At 56.0% G+C, this 16939-nt stretch overlaps 7 protein-coding genes across 7 annotated transcripts; 2 read left to right on the top strand and 5 right to left on the bottom strand.

Moving 5' to 3' along the window:
* Nucleotides 1-15: 15 nt before the first annotated feature.
* On the bottom strand, nt 16-1437 carry N656DRAFT_779998 (uncharacterized protein). The gene is made up of 2 exons (XM_064815295.1): nt 494-1437; nt 16-391 (listed from the first exon to the last, which is right to left on the bottom strand). The coding sequence occupies exons 1-2, from the start codon at nt 1204-1206 to the stop codon at nt 220-222; spliced, it is 885 nt and encodes a 294-aa protein (XP_064669434.1). The 5' UTR covers nt 1207-1437; the 3' UTR covers nt 16-219.
* A 310-nt stretch (nt 1438-1747) lies between these two features.
* On the bottom strand, nt 1748-3646 carry N656DRAFT_126786 (acid protease). Its single transcript, XM_064808568.1, has 3 exons — nt 2930-3646; nt 2391-2876; nt 1748-2332 (listed from the first exon to the last, which is right to left on the bottom strand). Exons 1-3 carry the CDS (start codon nt 3261-3263, stop codon nt 1806-1808), a joined length of 1347 nt encoding a protein of 448 aa, XP_064669433.1. The 5' UTR covers nt 3264-3646; the 3' UTR covers nt 1748-1805.
* Nucleotides 3647-4600: 954 nt separating this feature from the next.
* Nucleotides 4601-6097, top strand: N656DRAFT_779996 (WLM-domain-containing protein). Its single transcript, XM_064815294.1, has one exon. It carries the CDS (start codon nt 5024-5026, stop codon nt 5921-5923), a length of 900 nt encoding a protein of 299 aa, XP_064669432.1. The 5' UTR covers nt 4601-5023; the 3' UTR covers nt 5924-6097.
* Nucleotides 6098-6916: 819 nt separating this feature from the next.
* On the top strand, nt 6917-8029 carry N656DRAFT_769029 (uncharacterized protein; the record flags this gene model as incomplete). Its single annotated transcript, XM_064813670.1, has 1 exon — nt 6917-8029. One exon carries the CDS (start codon nt 6917-6919, stop codon nt 8027-8029), a length of 1113 nt encoding a protein of 370 aa, XP_064669431.1.
* Nucleotides 8030-9041: 1012 nt separating this feature from the next.
* Nucleotides 9042-13598, bottom strand: N656DRAFT_798744 (uncharacterized protein; the record flags this gene model as incomplete). The annotated part of the gene is made up of 1 exon (XM_064817797.1): nt 9042-13598. One exon carries the CDS (start codon nt 13596-13598, stop codon nt 9042-9044), a length of 4557 nt encoding a protein of 1518 aa, XP_064669430.1.
* Nucleotides 13599-14358: 760 nt separating this feature from the next.
* N656DRAFT_779993 (uncharacterized protein) lies at nt 14359-15130 on the bottom strand. The gene is made up of 2 exons (XM_064815293.1): nt 14835-15130; nt 14359-14781 (listed from the first exon to the last, which is right to left on the bottom strand). Exons 1-2 carry the CDS (start codon nt 14937-14939, stop codon nt 14686-14688), a joined length of 201 nt encoding a protein of 66 aa, XP_064669429.1. The 5' UTR covers nt 14940-15130; the 3' UTR covers nt 14359-14685.
* Nucleotides 15131-16072: 942 nt separating this feature from the next.
* On the bottom strand, nt 16073-16721 carry N656DRAFT_779991 (uncharacterized protein). The gene is made up of 2 exons (XM_064815292.1): nt 16645-16721; nt 16073-16583 (listed from the first exon to the last, which is right to left on the bottom strand). Exons 1-2 carry the CDS (start codon nt 16660-16662, stop codon nt 16356-16358), a joined length of 246 nt encoding a protein of 81 aa, XP_064669428.1. The 5' UTR covers nt 16663-16721; the 3' UTR covers nt 16073-16355.
* Nucleotides 16722-16939: the final 218 nt, after the last annotated feature.

Genomic DNA, 16939 nt, shown 5'->3' with positions numbered 1-16939 from the left:
CATTATCGGAAGCTTGGAGTAGATGTAACTGTATTTTTGAGCATTGAACTCTTGATGGGCACATGAGTTGGGGCGGCTACGTGAACGGGTTCCATGTTTGAGCCCTCGTAGCGACCGGGTAGGAGCTATTCTAGTGTCGGCACTGCATCAAAATGATATCAGTATACCGGTCCTTCCAACCAGAAACCATTCCATGATACTAGTAGCACATAAGGATCCTCAAGCGCTAGAATCGGACCCCTTTATCTCCTTCCCGCCACTGACAAAGCTACAACCTGCCACAACCAACCCTTTCCAAACTTCATACTCAGCATCGTCCCGTGGCGCGTAGAGAAAGACGTAACCCCACGGCAACAGTTCACGAACCCCGGTGAGCGGATGCCTCTCCGCCCTTTAAAATGTATTAGTCCAGTCAGTCAGTTAGTCTCCATTATGCGGAAGGACACAACCACATCGAATATTCAGTGGTTTCTAGACAAAGTAAAAAACTCACCAGCCAGCCCTAACCGCCGCCTCGGCATCGACCAAGCTCAGCGTGACGTGTGAGCTGCCCTCGGGGTGGACGTGCACAATCTCGGCCTTGGCCATGCCCATGTACCTTGGCGGCGCCGTCGCCGTCGCCGTCGCCTTGAGGAAGATGGCGTCGGTCCCGACCCCTTCCAAACCCGACGGTCTAATCTCCAACAACTCCGCGTTCTGCTCCGCCAGCGCCCTCAGGAACCAAATCATGCGCGAGACCACATCCCCGGCCGCGGCCTGGCTGGTCTGGCGCTGCGGCGCGACAAAGTAGGGCACCTCCGGGCGCGGGGGCCGGCGGATTGAGAGCATGGCTACGCCAGTACTAGGGCTAATATCCTCCTCCTTTCCGGCCTCAGAAGAAGAGGAAAGGAGCGAGGGAGGAAGGAAGGAGGTCAGACCGTGCGGGGCGTATCGCTCTGCTACGGTGGCGATGGAGGAGTGGTAAGGAGGCGGATCGGCACGGAGGTCGGTGCGAGCTATGGGCCGCAAGGCGGCTTGGACGAGGTAGCCTAAGAAGTTGTGCGGAACGCCGCCCTTGCCGAGGGAGAGGTAGGTGCGGTAGGATGCCAGGAGGCGCGGGACGAAGATGAGGGGGATGGGGATGGTCAGGGCGAGGATGGTGAGGGTGCGAGAGGTGAGAGAAGTGCTGCGGCGCCAGATATCGGCAAAACCGTGTGCGATGGCCATCTTTGGGCTGAGATGAGAAGAAAACAGATGTGGTTGAGCAGTCCGAGGGCAGTTTGACGTGAATAGAAAAGGTGCTGCTAGGACGCCCCCCGAGATCACAAGAGGTTGCACAATTCGCTAAGTAACTTTAGGCTACAGTTCTCTCAATCACAATCAATGCTCGGGAACAGAAAGCAAAGGGTCGGGGGTAATGGCAGAGGCGTGGGCTGATGTCGTGGGCTGATGTTGGACTGATCAATGTCCTCAGTACCAATCCAATGCGCGGATACTGTGCCACTTACACTTAACTATCTTCAGGGTTAGGGTTAGGGCTAGGATATGGTAGCATCCTTCAACCTCCTCCATCCATCAACACACCCCCTGATTGACTAGCAAGACCAAAAGAGCGTTGCAGATGAACACAAGGTACTGTATACTGTTGGTAATCATCGCAAAGCTCCTCTGCTTTCTCCGTTTTTGTCTATCGTGTAAATCTCCCCATTAAACCTTTCAGTTCCCCGGAAGCAGCAAAGCATTAAAAGCCATAATAATTTACATGGAATAATTCTTCACAGCCATCTCTAACCTCCGACCCCAACTTAGGTCCAAGCTCATAACCCTTAACATTTCGCCTTTGGCGCAAATCCCAATCTCTTAGCCTCCAAATCAAATACGGTAAACTGCGCCTTGAAGAAAACATCTCCGTAAATTGCGAACGGAAAGCCTGACGAGCTCTGGAGGCCCCCGTAGCACACCGTCGCCGTGTCAAACGTGTCCGTATCCACCGGCGCGAATTTGATCAGATCGCCGGGGATCACCGCTTTGTAAGTGCCAATGTGAAGCGTCAGATCCGGCAGCGTGGCATTGCAAAAGAAGACATAGCCGCCTGCCTGGGGCGATGTCTTGGCCCCGGGTACCTGCCGGTAGTACGCTTGAGTGATGGCCGAAGGGACCATGAGCAGGGTGGTGCCCGTGTCGGCGATCGCTGAGTGGGTGACAGGGACGAGGATCGAAGAGTTGTTACCGGAGCCGATGCTGAAGCCCGTGGCCGTGAACTGCCAGAAACCGTCGGTGGAGTTAACATCGACAAATGAGAGCGGTCCGACGAACTCGGTCTCGTCGAGGAAACCAAAGTTATAGTTACCCGCTGTTTTGGTAATATTAGCATCGTCACAGGTTGCCGTGGGGGAAAGTCGACTGCTTACGCTCAGCCTTATTCAGGTTTGCCGAGAAAATTGGCATCTCGAGCGACTCCAATGCGTTGGTGATGAACGTTCGTTGCTTGTTTGGGCGAACGGTGTTAATCGAATCGAAAGCCAAGCCGAGAAGGCCCGAGGATGCCGCGTCGTTGGTGAAAGCGAGCGAGACCTGGGTGGCCGACTCGACGGCTTGATTGAAGACGTTTACACCACCGATGCTGACTAAATCCGTGTACACGTTACCACTGGAGCGACTGCCATCTCCGTACGAAATAGCCCAGGTGTGGTTCTCGAGCTTCCGAGAGGTAGAACTCTCCTCAGGCCGATAGATCGCCTGGCCGCCAAGCTGGCTCTTCGGCGTCTCGCTGCTGAACACCCACAAGTCAGACGAACCAGTATCGAAGTTGAGGTTCAGCGTCTGAGGCGGCGTGCCAATCTGGACGGGAGCCAGATACTCGATATCGAAGAGTTGAGGGATGGCGGCAACCTCGCCTGTTCACGTGTTAGAAGGCCAGAGCAGAAAACGAAACACCTCTTTCACTGACCCTCGTCGTCTGTCTCATTGGTATAGGGAGCGCCACCGATGTGGTGGTGGGGGCCATCGTGGAGTTTGTGCGGGAGTTCGACACCCATCTCCAGGAGGATCTGGCTCACTACAGCGCGCAGGGTGGCAGGCATCTCAAGGCCGTATTTCTGGTAAACCTTGGCGAGTGCTCTCGGGCCCTTGCCGTGCTGCCTGTACATGTCATTGTGCACCTGAGTCAATTTGAAGCTCAATCCGCCGACATTTCGGACCTTGATGTCGGAAGGATGGACTTGGACGACTCGCGGGACGGCAGCAGCCAAAGCCACCGAGGCAAAGAGAAGGGTCAACTTCATTTTGAGGTTGTCGTATGCGGAGAGAACACTTCCTGACGAAAATCTGATCGAAGGAAGGGATGTATGTGAAATGAAGAGAAAATGAATGGACTTGGTCGGCTGTTCAACCACGTCAAAAGAAGGGTTGTGGGATATTTGGTTGATTGTTCAACCACATCGAAAAGCAGGGTTGTGGGAATAAATCCCTATGATGACACAACCACGAGGAAGGAAGCACGCTGAAAACTGAAAACGAGAAGGTGCAACGAGTGACTTGAGTTCGATTGGAGCCTGGGGAGGACTTAAAAGGACAGAACCTTCCAAACCGTTTGGCCCAGGCAGGTGCTACTGTACCAATTCAGTTGCTCCTTCCATCCCACTGCAGTACTGACCTACACAGTACGGCAGGTAGATACCTGATATGCAATTCTTCGAGGAGCAAACCCAAGCAACAACAACTCCATCGTCGAGCTGATTGACGGCCTCCGATTCAGGGGTGTGTGAATCTCAACGCGCCGATCTCCAACTGCCTGTCCCCGTTCTTGGCATCTGAAACTGGTTGAAAAACGGGGGATGCCAACTGCAGTGCGGGAGAGGCGTTGGATCCCTGCGTCACAGCCAAGGGATTGGGCAGATCGTCAACGGTTCGAAACAGACCCAAGTGGATCTCGGTATGTACTGTATGCTGTTCCTAATTTGCCCTCTGGTGAAACCAGGACCACAAAATGCAGCAGGCCGAACCGCTGGAATAAATACGGATGCGCCGTTCTCATTCTGCTACTCGTGCTTCATTGGCATACCATCAAAACGTAGAATGCGACGGAAATGCTATTGGCTCTGGCTTGGCGAACCACAACGTCGGCATTTGTGCATGTGAGACGGCGAGGACAAATCACGAATGAGCTCCCGGAACACATTGGGGAGTGGATGTCTTCGGCTGTCCAGTCTTGGCACGCCGAACGGCACCCGGGGTCCCGCCGATCCGGCCACCGAAGACGGGCCAGGGTACGGAGTACCCACTTGCGGTTCGGGTCCTTCGGCTTCCACCAAGCGCCATAAAAGCGAAACAATAAGAGGTTCCGAGGCCTACGGCCGGGACGACATTTTATCACATTGTATTGTACAAAGCAGGCTGTTGTGACCAAAGTCTATGATATGGTATGTCTATGACAATGTTACATCCCACAAATGCCTGGCAGCGACAGGTGGCAAGCAGTTGGCAAGATTCAAAAGACATGCGCTTCAAGTGAAGTGCGCTTCGTTTCCCATTTGTCAGGATGCAACTGCTTCCGCAACTGTTCTGCCACGCAAGCTAGGCGGCGCCCAGGCGCCAGGGCGTGACGCGGCTGCCGGACTGTCACTGCCAGTGGTTGTAAGTTGTAAGCTCTGTTCTCTAGCCTGGTTGACACACTCGCTGTTCAAAGGCCCCAAAAAAAGAGTTGTTTTCTCGTTGATCTTGATTCATTTTTAAAGCCCGACCGTGCCTGTGACCGCGTGTCCATTTCCTAGTCCATCAAACCCCCAACCAACACCCTAGGGAAAGAACGAAGCGACTAGCAAGCCGAGATAGCAAGGCTAGCATCACGAGCACACTGATATCAACCAGTCAAGCTATCAAAGCCCGAAAGATGTCTCGAGAAATCGACCCTCTCATTCTTTCATACTATCACCTTCGGGATTTCCCTCGTCAAGAGGAAGCCTTGCACTTGCTGAAGAAGCTGGCTTCCATGGTGAAACCCATTATGCGGGCTCGTGGCTGGCGAGTGGGCCAACTCTCAGAGATGTATCCGAGCCGGGCCGATTTATTGGGATTAAACGTCGATCGGGGAAGAGAGATCAAGGTGCGCCTCCGTCAACACTGGGACCGAAGCCAGTTCTTGCCGTTCGAGGAGATTCTGGACACCATGCTGCACGAACTTGTGCACATCGTCCACGGGCCGCATGATGACAAGTTCAACGCCTTGTGGGATCAACTCCGGGATGAGATGGAGGGTCTGATGATGAAGGGCTATACTGGTGATGGTTTCCTCAGCCAGGGCCGCAGATTAGGCGGTCGTAGCATCCCATACGACGAAATCCGTCGCTTGGCTCGTGCCGAGGCCGAGAGGAATAAGCCTAAGCCTTCCCAAGGGTATGGAGGCCACAGGCTAGGCGGTTCACGGCCGCCACCCGGACAAGACATCCGCAATGTCATTCTTGAGTCCATCGAGCGGCGCAACAGAGCTGAGAAGGGCTGCGGATCACAGAATCGCTCCGAACGCGAGATTCAGGAAATTTCCGAGTCGTGGAAGCAGAACGGCTTCCGAACAAAGGCCGAGGAGGACGAGGCTAACGAAGCTGCCATCGCTCAAGCTCTGTGGGAGCTCGTACAAGAGGACGAGAAGCGCAAATATGGGAGCTCGTACATCCCTCCGAGCGCCCAGAATCCATTCGGCAACGGTGGTGGTGCGTTTCTTGGGTACGACAACGCTGGCTACGGCACCGGTGTCACTGGGAGTCGTGCTGCTTACCCCGCCATGCCGACCACAACAAGGCCACCGCCCCCTACACGGCCAAAGTCTCCGGTGAAGAATTATTGGGCTTGCAGCCTGTGCACGCTACACAACCCTCTCCACGCGGAGAAATGTGACGCCTGCGGCGTTTCGGCTCCTCGGGGGCCTTCCCGGTTTGGCCCCTCTTGAAATGCCACAGGTCCGTACTCCCGTGCAACTATTGCTAACACACAGCTGCGCATTTAGGAGTGCGGTTGGCACTGAAGGCCTCGCGAGTGACACCCGGAGAGAGGTAATTGACCTCACTGATAGTCCCCCGAAGAAGAAGCCGACTGGCGGTCCAAGGACGAGCCGCCCCGGGACGCGTAGCGAGCCGATTCCTGCTGCAAAGCCGGCGCCGGCATTTTGGGAGTGTTCGCTCTGCAATAACGTTATGGAGAGGGAGTGGTGGACTTGCTCAATATGTGGCAAGATGAAGGAGAGCTCTTAACCGGTCAACAGACGAAGCGTCACAGCACTGGCTCAGGTGAGCCGTAGGATACGAAGGACCGTAAGATTTCTGTAAGTGTATTTTGCTAATGATGAAATGATGTGATTCTGAGCTCCATGTCAATTGTGTAGAGGCATCGACCCTAACCCTGATGAATCGTTGCTCGGGGACCAACGCGTCAAATTTACCCATTGACTGCGACGCGTTGATAGCAAGGAACAGTAAAAAGTATCCGTACACCAGCTTTGGTTCTAAACCCAAGGGTGCATGTCATTGAGATCCTCAAATACTTCTCTTACCTTTCATTCGGGAGGAGACGCTTGATATCACTCAACAGCATTTTATCAACATAACGGCGGCGGTTGTATACAACCTCACATTCACATTCACAACTCACTTGGGCACATGCTACCCCACCATCACTACCACCACCATCAACATTCCCTGCCACTCGTCTTGAGATCAACCTCCAGGTCAAGATAGTGTCTCATTAACTCCATTCACCTTACCCTCAGGTTGCCACTCGCGACCGAACTGAGCCGTTCACCAGCCCATCTACTCCTGCCGCACGTACCACACGCCCGAAATCACACCACCCAGGCTCAGTCAGAAGCTCAGAGCAAATTTCTTAAGACTTCTTTTCTTCTTCTGTAATACATACTCTTGTAAATTCACGAAAAAGAAACCAAGAAATGCTCCGCCGCCCTTTAACCGTCCTGTCCATCACGGCAGAGGACATAGCCGACTACGAGGACCGCGCCGCAGCCCAGCGCGCCGAGCAAGAGCAGCAGCAGCGCGGGCACCACCACCACCACCCACTGCACGCACTGCAGGCCGCTCATGCACAGTTTCAGGCCCGTCGCGCCGCCGCCGCCGCTGCTGCTGCCACAACCACAACCACCACTACCCCGGTAACAACCGCTACCGCAGCAGCAGCAGCAACTTCTGCAGGTGGCGGTGGTGGTGCAGGACAGCGACTGCGAACCGAAAGGAAGCGGATGGTTATGATGCGCCGGGGTCATGCACGGTATGGGTATGGTGGGTATGCGGGGGAAGAAGAGGGTGACGAGTTGGAGGGTGCCGGGGAGGAAGAGGATGATGAGGACGATGAGGAGGCGGAGACGTCGTTCTATGCGCGGGCCCAAGCGCAGGCTAGTCGGGTGGTGAGCGCGAGCTTTGGGAGGGTTGGCGGGGGTGGCGCGGCTGCGCGGGGGAGGTTTGAGGCTTCTGGTCCAGGTCCTGGTCATGGAGGAGGAGGTGAAGGAGACGAAGAGCCGGAGGATGACGGGGAAGGGGAGGAAGAAGGAGAAGGAGATGGTGCTGAAGGTGAAGGTGATGGCGACGGCGATGGGATGGATATTGACGTTGCCGGTCCCGGCCCAGGAGGCGCTGCGGTTGGCGGTCAGCACTATCCGCAACAGCAACAACAACAACAACCTCCGCACCTCACTCCCGTACCATCAGCATCGGCATCCGCAGCCGGCGCGGAAACGCCCACCTTCCCCCGCGACGCACGCAACAACCCGCCGCAGGCCCCGCAGCGACGGACCGCCCGAGAGCGCACCGCCGAGCGGGAGCTGTCATCCTTGGCGGCCGGGCCGGGAGGAGGAGCAGGCGTGTCAGCGACGCGGGAGTCGCGGTTATTACGCGGCCACGGCGGGACGGCCGGGAGAGGAGCCGCAACCGCCACGACGATGAGGAATGCGGCTGCAGCCAATGTAGTCACGCCCGAGGCGAGGGTGCAGCGGAGCCGGGAAGAGCGGATTGGGGTCGCGGCGCCAAGGAGGGGACGGCCGCCTGCGTGATATTACATGATGCCGATCTTGGGCTTCCCTTGTGTGTGTTTGGTTGCATCTTGAGGTTTTGGCAGCTATCATCGTGCTTGGAGATGAGACATTTCAGGGGCACATAGCGCAAGATGATCAACAGGAGCATAGGCGCGTGGCACATACATACCGGGCACTGGTGGTCGGTTGAATGCATACAGGAGATCTTCCCACTTGCTGTGGCACCATGAACACTCAATTGCATCCATTACGGCACCACACAGGGGTATCATTGATTGTCTCTGCAAGATAGCGCAACCAAACTCGGCGCTACCAAACGCTGTACCACTTCTCCGATCCTCCATCTCGCCATAATGCATGCGGCCATCCTCCCCAAGCCCAACCCTGAAAGGGGCAAAGCCAGGACGATGCAGATGGGCGGAATAGGCCACGTCTGCCATGTCAACTAGCGAGGGCAACAACACACATACACAAGTAATCCATTATCCCCCGCCATGTCCACCGGGTCGGTGCAATGCCAGCTTCCCCTTCGAGTCCATTTTTCCCTTTCCCTCTCCCCTACAACCTATTCGGCCCAAGGCAAGCTCAGGGCTTCCTGATGTGACACGCCTTTTGCAAGCACGTAATCCTAGTACAAACTGCAGCATCTATGCGATGCTGGACCCCCAAGCCCAACCCGTTGTCTACCTTTACCCTAACCACCCCGAGCAAAAAAAGCCGGAAACGCCTTGCTAAATGTGATGTGCGTAATGCAATTGTAACTGGACAAAGCAAAAAAAAATTCAAACCGAATCGGACCATCTTGTTGTTTTGCGTTTCTTCCTCCGTTTTCGTTCTGGCCATTGTTGGTCCCCACTCGTCCAGTTGGACCACGCACGAGTCGTCCAAAAGCTGTTGGTTATTGATGAAGCGCAACCCCAGGATGCGAGACCATAGAAAGGCGATCATGGCCTTTCATGTCGGTGTTGAGAAGGGTAATGAGAGGGCGGCTGCTGATGACCGAAACGCCGTCCAAGCAGGTTTCTCACTGTCAACTAGGTGACGGGCCGGGGGGAGATGCTTGCGGCGGCGACATGTGCGAGGACGGCTTGATCTTCAACTTGATCAGCTTCTTCGGCGGATTAGAGCCACCTCCGGTTGTTGGCAGATTAGATCCTCCTCCGCTTGCGGGCACGGGAAGGGTCGGAGTGGGCGGCGGATGATGAGGCGCGGCCGAGGGCAGCGGCTTGCGCTTTTTAGCATTCGCTGACGGCGGCACCGCAACAGCACCTGGCGAGGCCGGCGGGAGTGCGGGCCCTGGAGACTCAGCGCGCGCTGTCGTTTGCGGCGCTCCAGACCCTGGAATCTCAAGCACTGGACGCTTTGCCACAGGAGTCGCGACAATAGTCGACGACTCGGCCCGGACCACCTCTTCAGCCCTGATCTTCTGCAAGATCCGCTCAGGTAGTCTATCCCAGGACTTGAATGGAACCTTGACGAGCTTTGCCCGCTGACCATTGGCGCCGTGCTCCGTTCGTGCCACTTTCTTTGGGCGATCAGGGCCATCACCCTCGTCGCTTTTCCGCTTCTTGGGCGCCTTGGGTCGTTTATCTACCGCCTTCGCTGCAGGCGCCAATGGTTGAGTGAACGAAGTGATAGGTAGCGGCGATGCCGCGATAGGCGTGGACAGTCGAGCGACGGGCTGGACGGAAATAGAGTCCGAAGGGGCCCCAACCGGGGCTGGCGCTGTCGGCCGGGGCGCTGTAACCGAGATCGAGTCTTTGCGAACGATCGGCCCTGGAGTAGGGGGGCGGCTATTCGAAGCCCCGATGACGGATACTTTGGTGGCGCTCAGCTTGATTTTCTTGGTCTCTGCAGGCTTTTCATACGGAGGAGGCGGCGGTAGCTCGACCAACAGTTTGTTCCGCGGTTCTGTGCGATAATGCGTGGTAAACCGGACGATGCACTGTTTCTTTCCATTGGGCGCCTTCCCGTTGACGCTGGGTTCCCGAGTGCACTTCCAGTATTTCGGATAGTTGAAGGTCATAAGGAGGGAGTCGTCAGGCTCAAACATGGCCGAACAGATTGTCAGCAGCTGAAACTTTTCCTTGATGCTGATGCATGGGGACTCGACCGCCCGCCAGATTCCAGTCTGCATCTCGATGTTTCCCTTGAGATCTTCCTTTAGCGCTATAAGCGCTTGGTGAATGCTCTGATTCCGGGTGGCATCGAGCTTCCTCTGTTGCAACTCGGCCTCACCCTGTTCGATGATCAGGCCGCTGTCGTCGACAGTGACTTCTGGGTCAGGCTGAGCCGCTTTGGTTTCACCCAAAGCGATAGCTGCCACGCCCTTGCAGAAAATCTTGAAGAGCCGGTCACGAACGAAGGGCGACGGGTCGCTGCTTACATTCGCAAGCAGCAGTTTCATAATTGAGACTTTGGCGAGAAGTCCCAGCTCGACAAGACACTCAAAGGCTTTGATTCTGATGAGATCGTAATTGTCGTCCTGAAGGTACTGAACAAAGTCGAGCGGCGCAACTGGGATGACACGGGCTTTCATTAGCCGCATCTTGCAGTTCAGGGCCGTTGTTGTCCAGATATTCTGATAGGTCGATGTCCACTCGTCCATACGGCGGTACTTCTCGATCTCTTCAATGGTCTTCTCAATGAAGCGTCTCAGCTCAACATCGTCGTCGTCATCCATTCTAAGGGTCGACATGAGGTCTGCCTCGCCCTCGTGCTTGTCTGGTATGACAGATGTCGTGACTGCCTCCAACAACTTGGCAATGTAAAACTGATCGGAATACGGGTTTTCCCTGTTGTCGTTGAAAAGGAGCAAGTCGAGCAGAAAGTTCCGCGCATCCCGAGAGCAGCGGCCATTTTCTCTTGTACGGGCGATGGCCTCCGGAAGAGCGCACTGAACTGCATACTGCGCCTTGTCCTCAAAATTGTTGGGCGCCGGAGGAAACGTGACGCTGCCGTTCTTGCCCACCATCCGGTCGCAAAAGAAATGCCGGAAAATGAGGATGAGCTGGGCCTTGCCAATGTAGTTGAGGTCTGGATCCGCCTGCTTCGGGAGGTCCTCAATGGCCATGGTCCGTATGCCGTGGTAGTACCGGCGGTCCATGACTGTCCGCGTCTCGATGGTGGACGCAACCCCATGCCGCTTGCCCCGTTTGAAGAAGAGCATGGCGTCTTGGTGGGCGACGACGTCTCGATCCTGCTGCAGCTGAGCCAAATACATGTAGCCGGGCATGTCGGTGATCATCTCGCATAGCCACTCAAAGTTGCAGTCCAGCCGGATCCACTCGTAGGACTCCTGATCCATTGCGAGTTGCACACTCTCCGACCAGTCCTGAAGACCCCAGTTCTCGATGTCCTTGGGAGTCATGAGAACATCGCCCAGCATATTAAAGTAGACGATGTCGTCCTCCTGGATATCGTGCTTATCAGCGGCGTTGGCAGCGGCAGCCGTGGCCTTCTTGGTGCGCTTCATTCGCTTGTACTTGGTATTATAGGCGATTTGAAGCGTCGTGGCTACCTTGTCCTTGTCCGTGATGGCGAGGTAATGCTCATACGGAGTGCCGTCGGCTTCATGAATGCGTACAGTGAAGGGACCGGTGAAAAGCTTGGGGACCGTCCCCGCCCAGACCTCGTGGACCTCTTCTAGGAGCTCCTTCAAGAAGTCCTCCTTGGTGATGGCCTTTGGCCCGCCGTCCTTGGCCTGGGTTTGGGCAATGGAAATGTCAACATTGAGATTCTTTTTGTTGAATTTCTGCTTAATCAGGAGCTTCGGGCAACCGGCGCTGTGCACCCATTGCTGCCACAATTCGTCCGGCTGGTACTGGCTCTTCTTCTCGCAGGCCTTTCGGAAATCAGTGGCCGAGAGTGAAGTGTTTTGGATGTCCGCGTTGATGTTTGCGGTAGAGACGATTTGGGAGATGACTCGGGCGATGCCCGTAGAGCCCGGAATCTTGAACATGCGCTGGTCGAGGATGAAAAGCACCAGGGGTGCCTTGAGGGACATGAAATCTAGCTCAAAATCCCCAATGTGAAGGTGCTCCCCAAGATCATGAAGCGACGGCCGATGGACGTCAACCTCTACCAGCTTGTCTGACAACGTCTTGAGATGAAACCGGTACCAGTTGTTCCCGCAGAGACTTCTCATGAAGAGATCTGTCATGTACCACTGGATGCCAACGATGAGCCAGCTGTCGGAGCGTTGATTCGGAACGACGTGGACGCCAAAGTACTGGCTGGCCAACGCATGGACCAACTTCCTCGTAATGTCGATTTCCGGGTCGATGATATCCCTTGGATAGAGTAGCCTGGTGCTGCACAGAGACATGGATGTTGCCGCTGTGGTATCGGGAATCATATCGTCGACAAAGCAGATCTTGTAGCTCTCAAAGGGATAGCGTCCAAACTCGGGGGCGAAAAAGTCTGCTGCCATGACGATGGGGCCGCACGTGTGGAGCACCTCATCCGCCCGCCCTGGGAGGCAGTAGGCGTGAATCTTTGCAGCGTTGGCGCCGAGCTTCTCGTCGGCTTCTTCTGTGCGAAATTCAGACCATAGCTGAATATGCTCAAAAGGACCCACGGCAAACGCAATGTGCTGGGCTGCCGAGAGCTGAGACTCAAAGGTCATGATCTTCTTCTTGGGATCCTGTGGATCTATCTGCTCGCCGCTGAGATTCCCGGAGCAGACGACCGTCATCTCTCTCAGCTTATCCTCCTCGTCCAGCCGATGAGGTGGCGGAGTTGAGGGTACGGCGTCTCCAAACTTCCGTTTCCGGCTGTCATTTGTCGCTTGCACTGGCTGCGTGGCTAGAGGCTGCTCAAGGGCGTCACCCAGCGTTCTCGGGCACTTGATTGAGATCTTCCAGGGATGTCTCGATCCGGGATCGTCGACGCAAGGGAAGATGCAGGATGCGGTCCCGGGCTCGATCGAGTGACGGGTATAGACGTGAGCGTATCTCAGGTCGCCCTCATCGACACCGACGAAATGCAGGCCATCACGGATGGTCTTGGAGCGGAAAGGAATGGAGATCTTAATCCCATTCTTCTCGTCGTTTGGGTCTGGCCTGTCCACCGGAGCGTCCTTGTCGGCCCTCATTGGCTTGATCTTGAGGGTTCGCCGAGGCTCGTTGAAGGGGCCGTTGGGACGCAGCGACACCTTAAGCGCGCGGTCCGCGGGAACGCAGCAAGGGAGCGTTATTCGGTCTTTGTTAGGGACCTCGGGTCTCCGCGCAGGCCTGAGGGGCGCCATCCGGCGCTTCACGACATGATGCTGGGCGGCGCCGATCTGCCAGTGGCGCGGGGTTTGCGCTAGATCGTACGGGTCGGAGAAAGTCGCCGTCGTTCTGAAGCCGTCAACGGTGATGTTCGCTAGGTCGATGTCGCACTGGCGGGCATCGAGCGTAATCTCATCTAGATCCGGGTTTATCGTGAATAGGTGGATCGTCGATACCCCACTGATGCTTTTCTCGCGGAAGTTGATATCGAGCTCGACCAGTTGTTTTAGAATGACGAAGGGCTCGGCTCCAGGCGGCAAGTCACCAGCGGTTGCGGGCTCGCCGGTAATATCGTCCCCCATCCCGTTTGACATTTTCTTGCGCAATCAATCGGCGGAACTGGACGCGCGTGGGCAGGATTGCGGGAGGGGGAAGTAGGCTGGGTTGGAAGGAGGAATCGGTCGGTCGGGCCGGCCTTTCGAGGCTCGAAAACTTTGGCGATTTCACGTTGTCGTCATGGCAGAGAACAAGTAATCGCAGGCGGAGTAGTCGGCACGCAAGAATAAATAGGCAGACCTAAAGTCTTGTTCTCGGCGACGATTTTCTACGGTTTGTGGTGGGGTTGCTGGTAGCTGCTCGTGGATGCGGGTAAAGCGGGTAGTGCAAGGCAAGACTCTTCTTGTGTTGACTTGAGAGAGCCTGGCAAAATAAGCGGGCGGCGGGCGGGAGACAAGCGTCGCAGCGAAAGGGAAGCTAGGTGGTGAGGCAAGGCAAAGCCTAGATCGGTTGATTGCCCATGCCTCGCTATCGCCTTGCTACAAGGCAGCCAAGGGGATGTGACCCGCAGAAACTATTGACGCCTAGAGCAATGGGGAACCACTACTGTATAAGGCAAGGTGTCGATAAAGAATGGCGAAATGGGGACCTTGCACTGTTGGAAGTGCTGGCCCGTTCGACGCGATGAATCGAAGGACAGAAACACGAGAATGAAGCAATCGACGCTCGGAGCTCTTCGATAACGTCCGTGCACGCCAGCCTGCACCCCGGCCTGGGTCGCATCAGCCGATGTTTTGCCGAGGCTGTGCCCACAATCAACCCAACCTCTGCTGCGGATTGAAGCTGGGATGCTCCACTCAAGACTTTCTTGGTGAAAGTTGGCTGCGGGACTACCTACTGCAGTGCTGCACCATCACTGGCTTGGGTTCCATGATGCTGTCCAGTACGTACAGTGCCCCGAGTGCATCCACAGGAGAGTGAAGAGAGTCACCAGACTGCAGTTGGCAACACAAGGACCGGTTTATAGAACTGCTTCCAGTGACTGGCGTTAACGTGACATTGCGAGGTTGACTATCCGTATGCTCGCAGCTCAAATCCGTCAGTCCAACACCCATCGCCAGTGTCCCCATTCCAGTTCAATAACCCAGTCAATAACCAACTCTTGTCAGTCATTCGACCCGTTTCCTACAAAGTGAAGCCGCCCTCCTGACTGGGACGGTCCCAGTCGGGGGTGTAGTAAAGGTCGTCTTTTCCTTTCGCCAGACGGACCGGGCGCAGAATCTGCGAAAATGATCAGTATTCGGATCTAGAAAATACAGTTTTGGAGCTCGTACAGGCTTTCGAAGTAGCTTCTTCACATTGTTCGTGTCGACCTTGTCGGTGACGAATTGGTTGATGAAGGTTTGCGCCGGAATCCGGCCTTGAGCATCGTGAGCCATATACCAGGTGGCAACGCCTTCTCCATCCCCCGCAAGACAGGCTCCGGTTCTTGAGCGTACTCTCCTGCAACAACCTGTTGGCATTGTTCGTGTTGATGCGATCGCTGACAAAGTTGCCGATCAAAGTCTAGGCCCGGATCCGGCCCTGGGATCGTGTGCCATGTACTAGGTGGCAACGCCTTCTCCATCCCCCGCGATGCGGGCTCCGGTTCCTCGGAGCATTGTTCTGCGGCCTTCACCATCCCCCGAGAGGCGGGCTCCGGTTCCTCGGCGCACTCTTCGTCAGTGGCCTTCACCTTCCCCTGCGATGCAGGCTCCGGTTCCTCGGCACACTGCTCCGCGGCCTTCTCCATCCCCTGCTGTCAGGTTCCGGTTCCTTAGCGCGCGTTCGCGTCCTTCACCTTCCCCTGCAATGCAGGCTCCGGTTCCTCGGTACGCTCCTGCTCGGCCTTCTCCATCCCTTCCCGTGAATGGAGGAAGTTCCGGTTCCTCGGCGAGACTCTGCGCAACATCATCTTGGAGATGGTGAATGGGTTTGCTGTTGGCGACGGCATTGATAACGAGGTATCCCGAATGATTCGGTCCCAAGTCCAAAGCACCGTTCCAGCTCGAGCGAGAAAGATCACCAGCTAGCGGAGTCTTTCCCGGGTATTCCCAAGACAGGGCGAAGTCCCAACGACATGGACCCAAGACATTCATCCGATGATGGCCGAGTTGATTAGTCGACCGCGCAGGTTGCTTAGCCCTGGTGGCGCCCTTGCCGGCTAGTCTGCTAGGGCACATTCCCGACGAAGCGAATCCCTGCAATCCAGGCACAGTATTGCCCTGCAGCCCTGGCATTGCAAGAGAAAGGCCCGGAAACTCCGCCCGCAGACATCGCACCTGGCACTTCTCCGCTCCTCCCGGGTGAGGTCCCGCCTCAGCCGCAGGGTGAGCAAGAGACGCTCTTCGTGGCGGCAGACGACGGGGTCGTCTGTCTCGCGGGCAAGCTATCAAACAGAACTGTCAGCGGCGATGCTTTACACGAGCAGAGCTCGTAAGGTGCGCGATGGGAACGGTGATGGAGGGAATCCTTACGGCGGGCGGCGGTCTACGAGCCTCCTCGTCGAGGTGCGCTTGAACCGCCGCAGGGATTTGCAACCGGTGCTGATCTTCCGCCCCGTAATACGGGTGGCAGAGGCCCTGCCCTTCGTCAGCTGCAGCCCATGGACGCGCGCAAATAAGGCAGAATTCGTGGCCGCAAACACAAGTCATGTGATTGCAGCCTTCTTGCCTTGCCACCAGCCTCTCGCAGTTCTGGCAGAACTGGTAGAGGGGGTTCCTGGAATTCATAGCGACCCGGACCATTCCGCGGTCGACTAGGTATCCAGGCCTGACAGGCTCACGCAGCTCCCGGAACTGGCGGACGGCTTCTTCCTAAGAAGCCAACACACCAGCGCTGAGCTGACGAAGGGCACGGTGGTCCCGGGCACCGTTCGTTGGGAGAACCGCGTCCCCACAACACCTTGGCGGCATGCAGCTCGCGTCGGTGATGTTGCGGGTAGCCGCTTGCGCGGCGTCTCCGAGACAGCGCCGGCACCAGTGATGGCCGTTGCGGCAGACGGCCGTCACACCATGGTTAAATCTTTCGCCGCAAATGGCGCACTAAAAAGATAGACGACATCAGTCGACAAGATCTGACGATTGAGACTCTGGGCTTACTTACTTCCAATGTCTGTTCCATTTTGCTGCTTGTTCGATTTGATCGAATAAATTCGCATCGCGTCGGTCGGACAAGCGCTTGGAGAACAAAAAAATGAGAACGAAGAAAAATTTTCAGAATGGGAAGAAGCCTGGGTCGTGAAGGTTTAATCAACTCAGGTTTCCGTCCGAACTTCGCCTTGACAGTCAACCAGTTCAGGTCAGCCCGGTGTTGACACGGCAGGAGCGATGCTGTCTATGAAGGCTCTTACCAACTCCTCATACCTTTGTTTCCTTCCCTCCTGTCCAGCAGATATGGC

The sequence above is a fragment of the Canariomyces notabilis genome, assembly GCF_033297395.1.
Source record: "Canariomyces notabilis strain CBS 508.74 unplaced genomic scaffold N656scaffold_13, whole genome shotgun sequence".
NCBI lineage: Eukaryota > Fungi > Ascomycota > Sordariomycetes > Sordariales > Chaetomiaceae > Canariomyces > Canariomyces notabilis.
The sequence above is the reverse complement of the archived record's forward strand: the minus strand, read 5'-3'. Positions and strand labels throughout refer to the sequence as shown.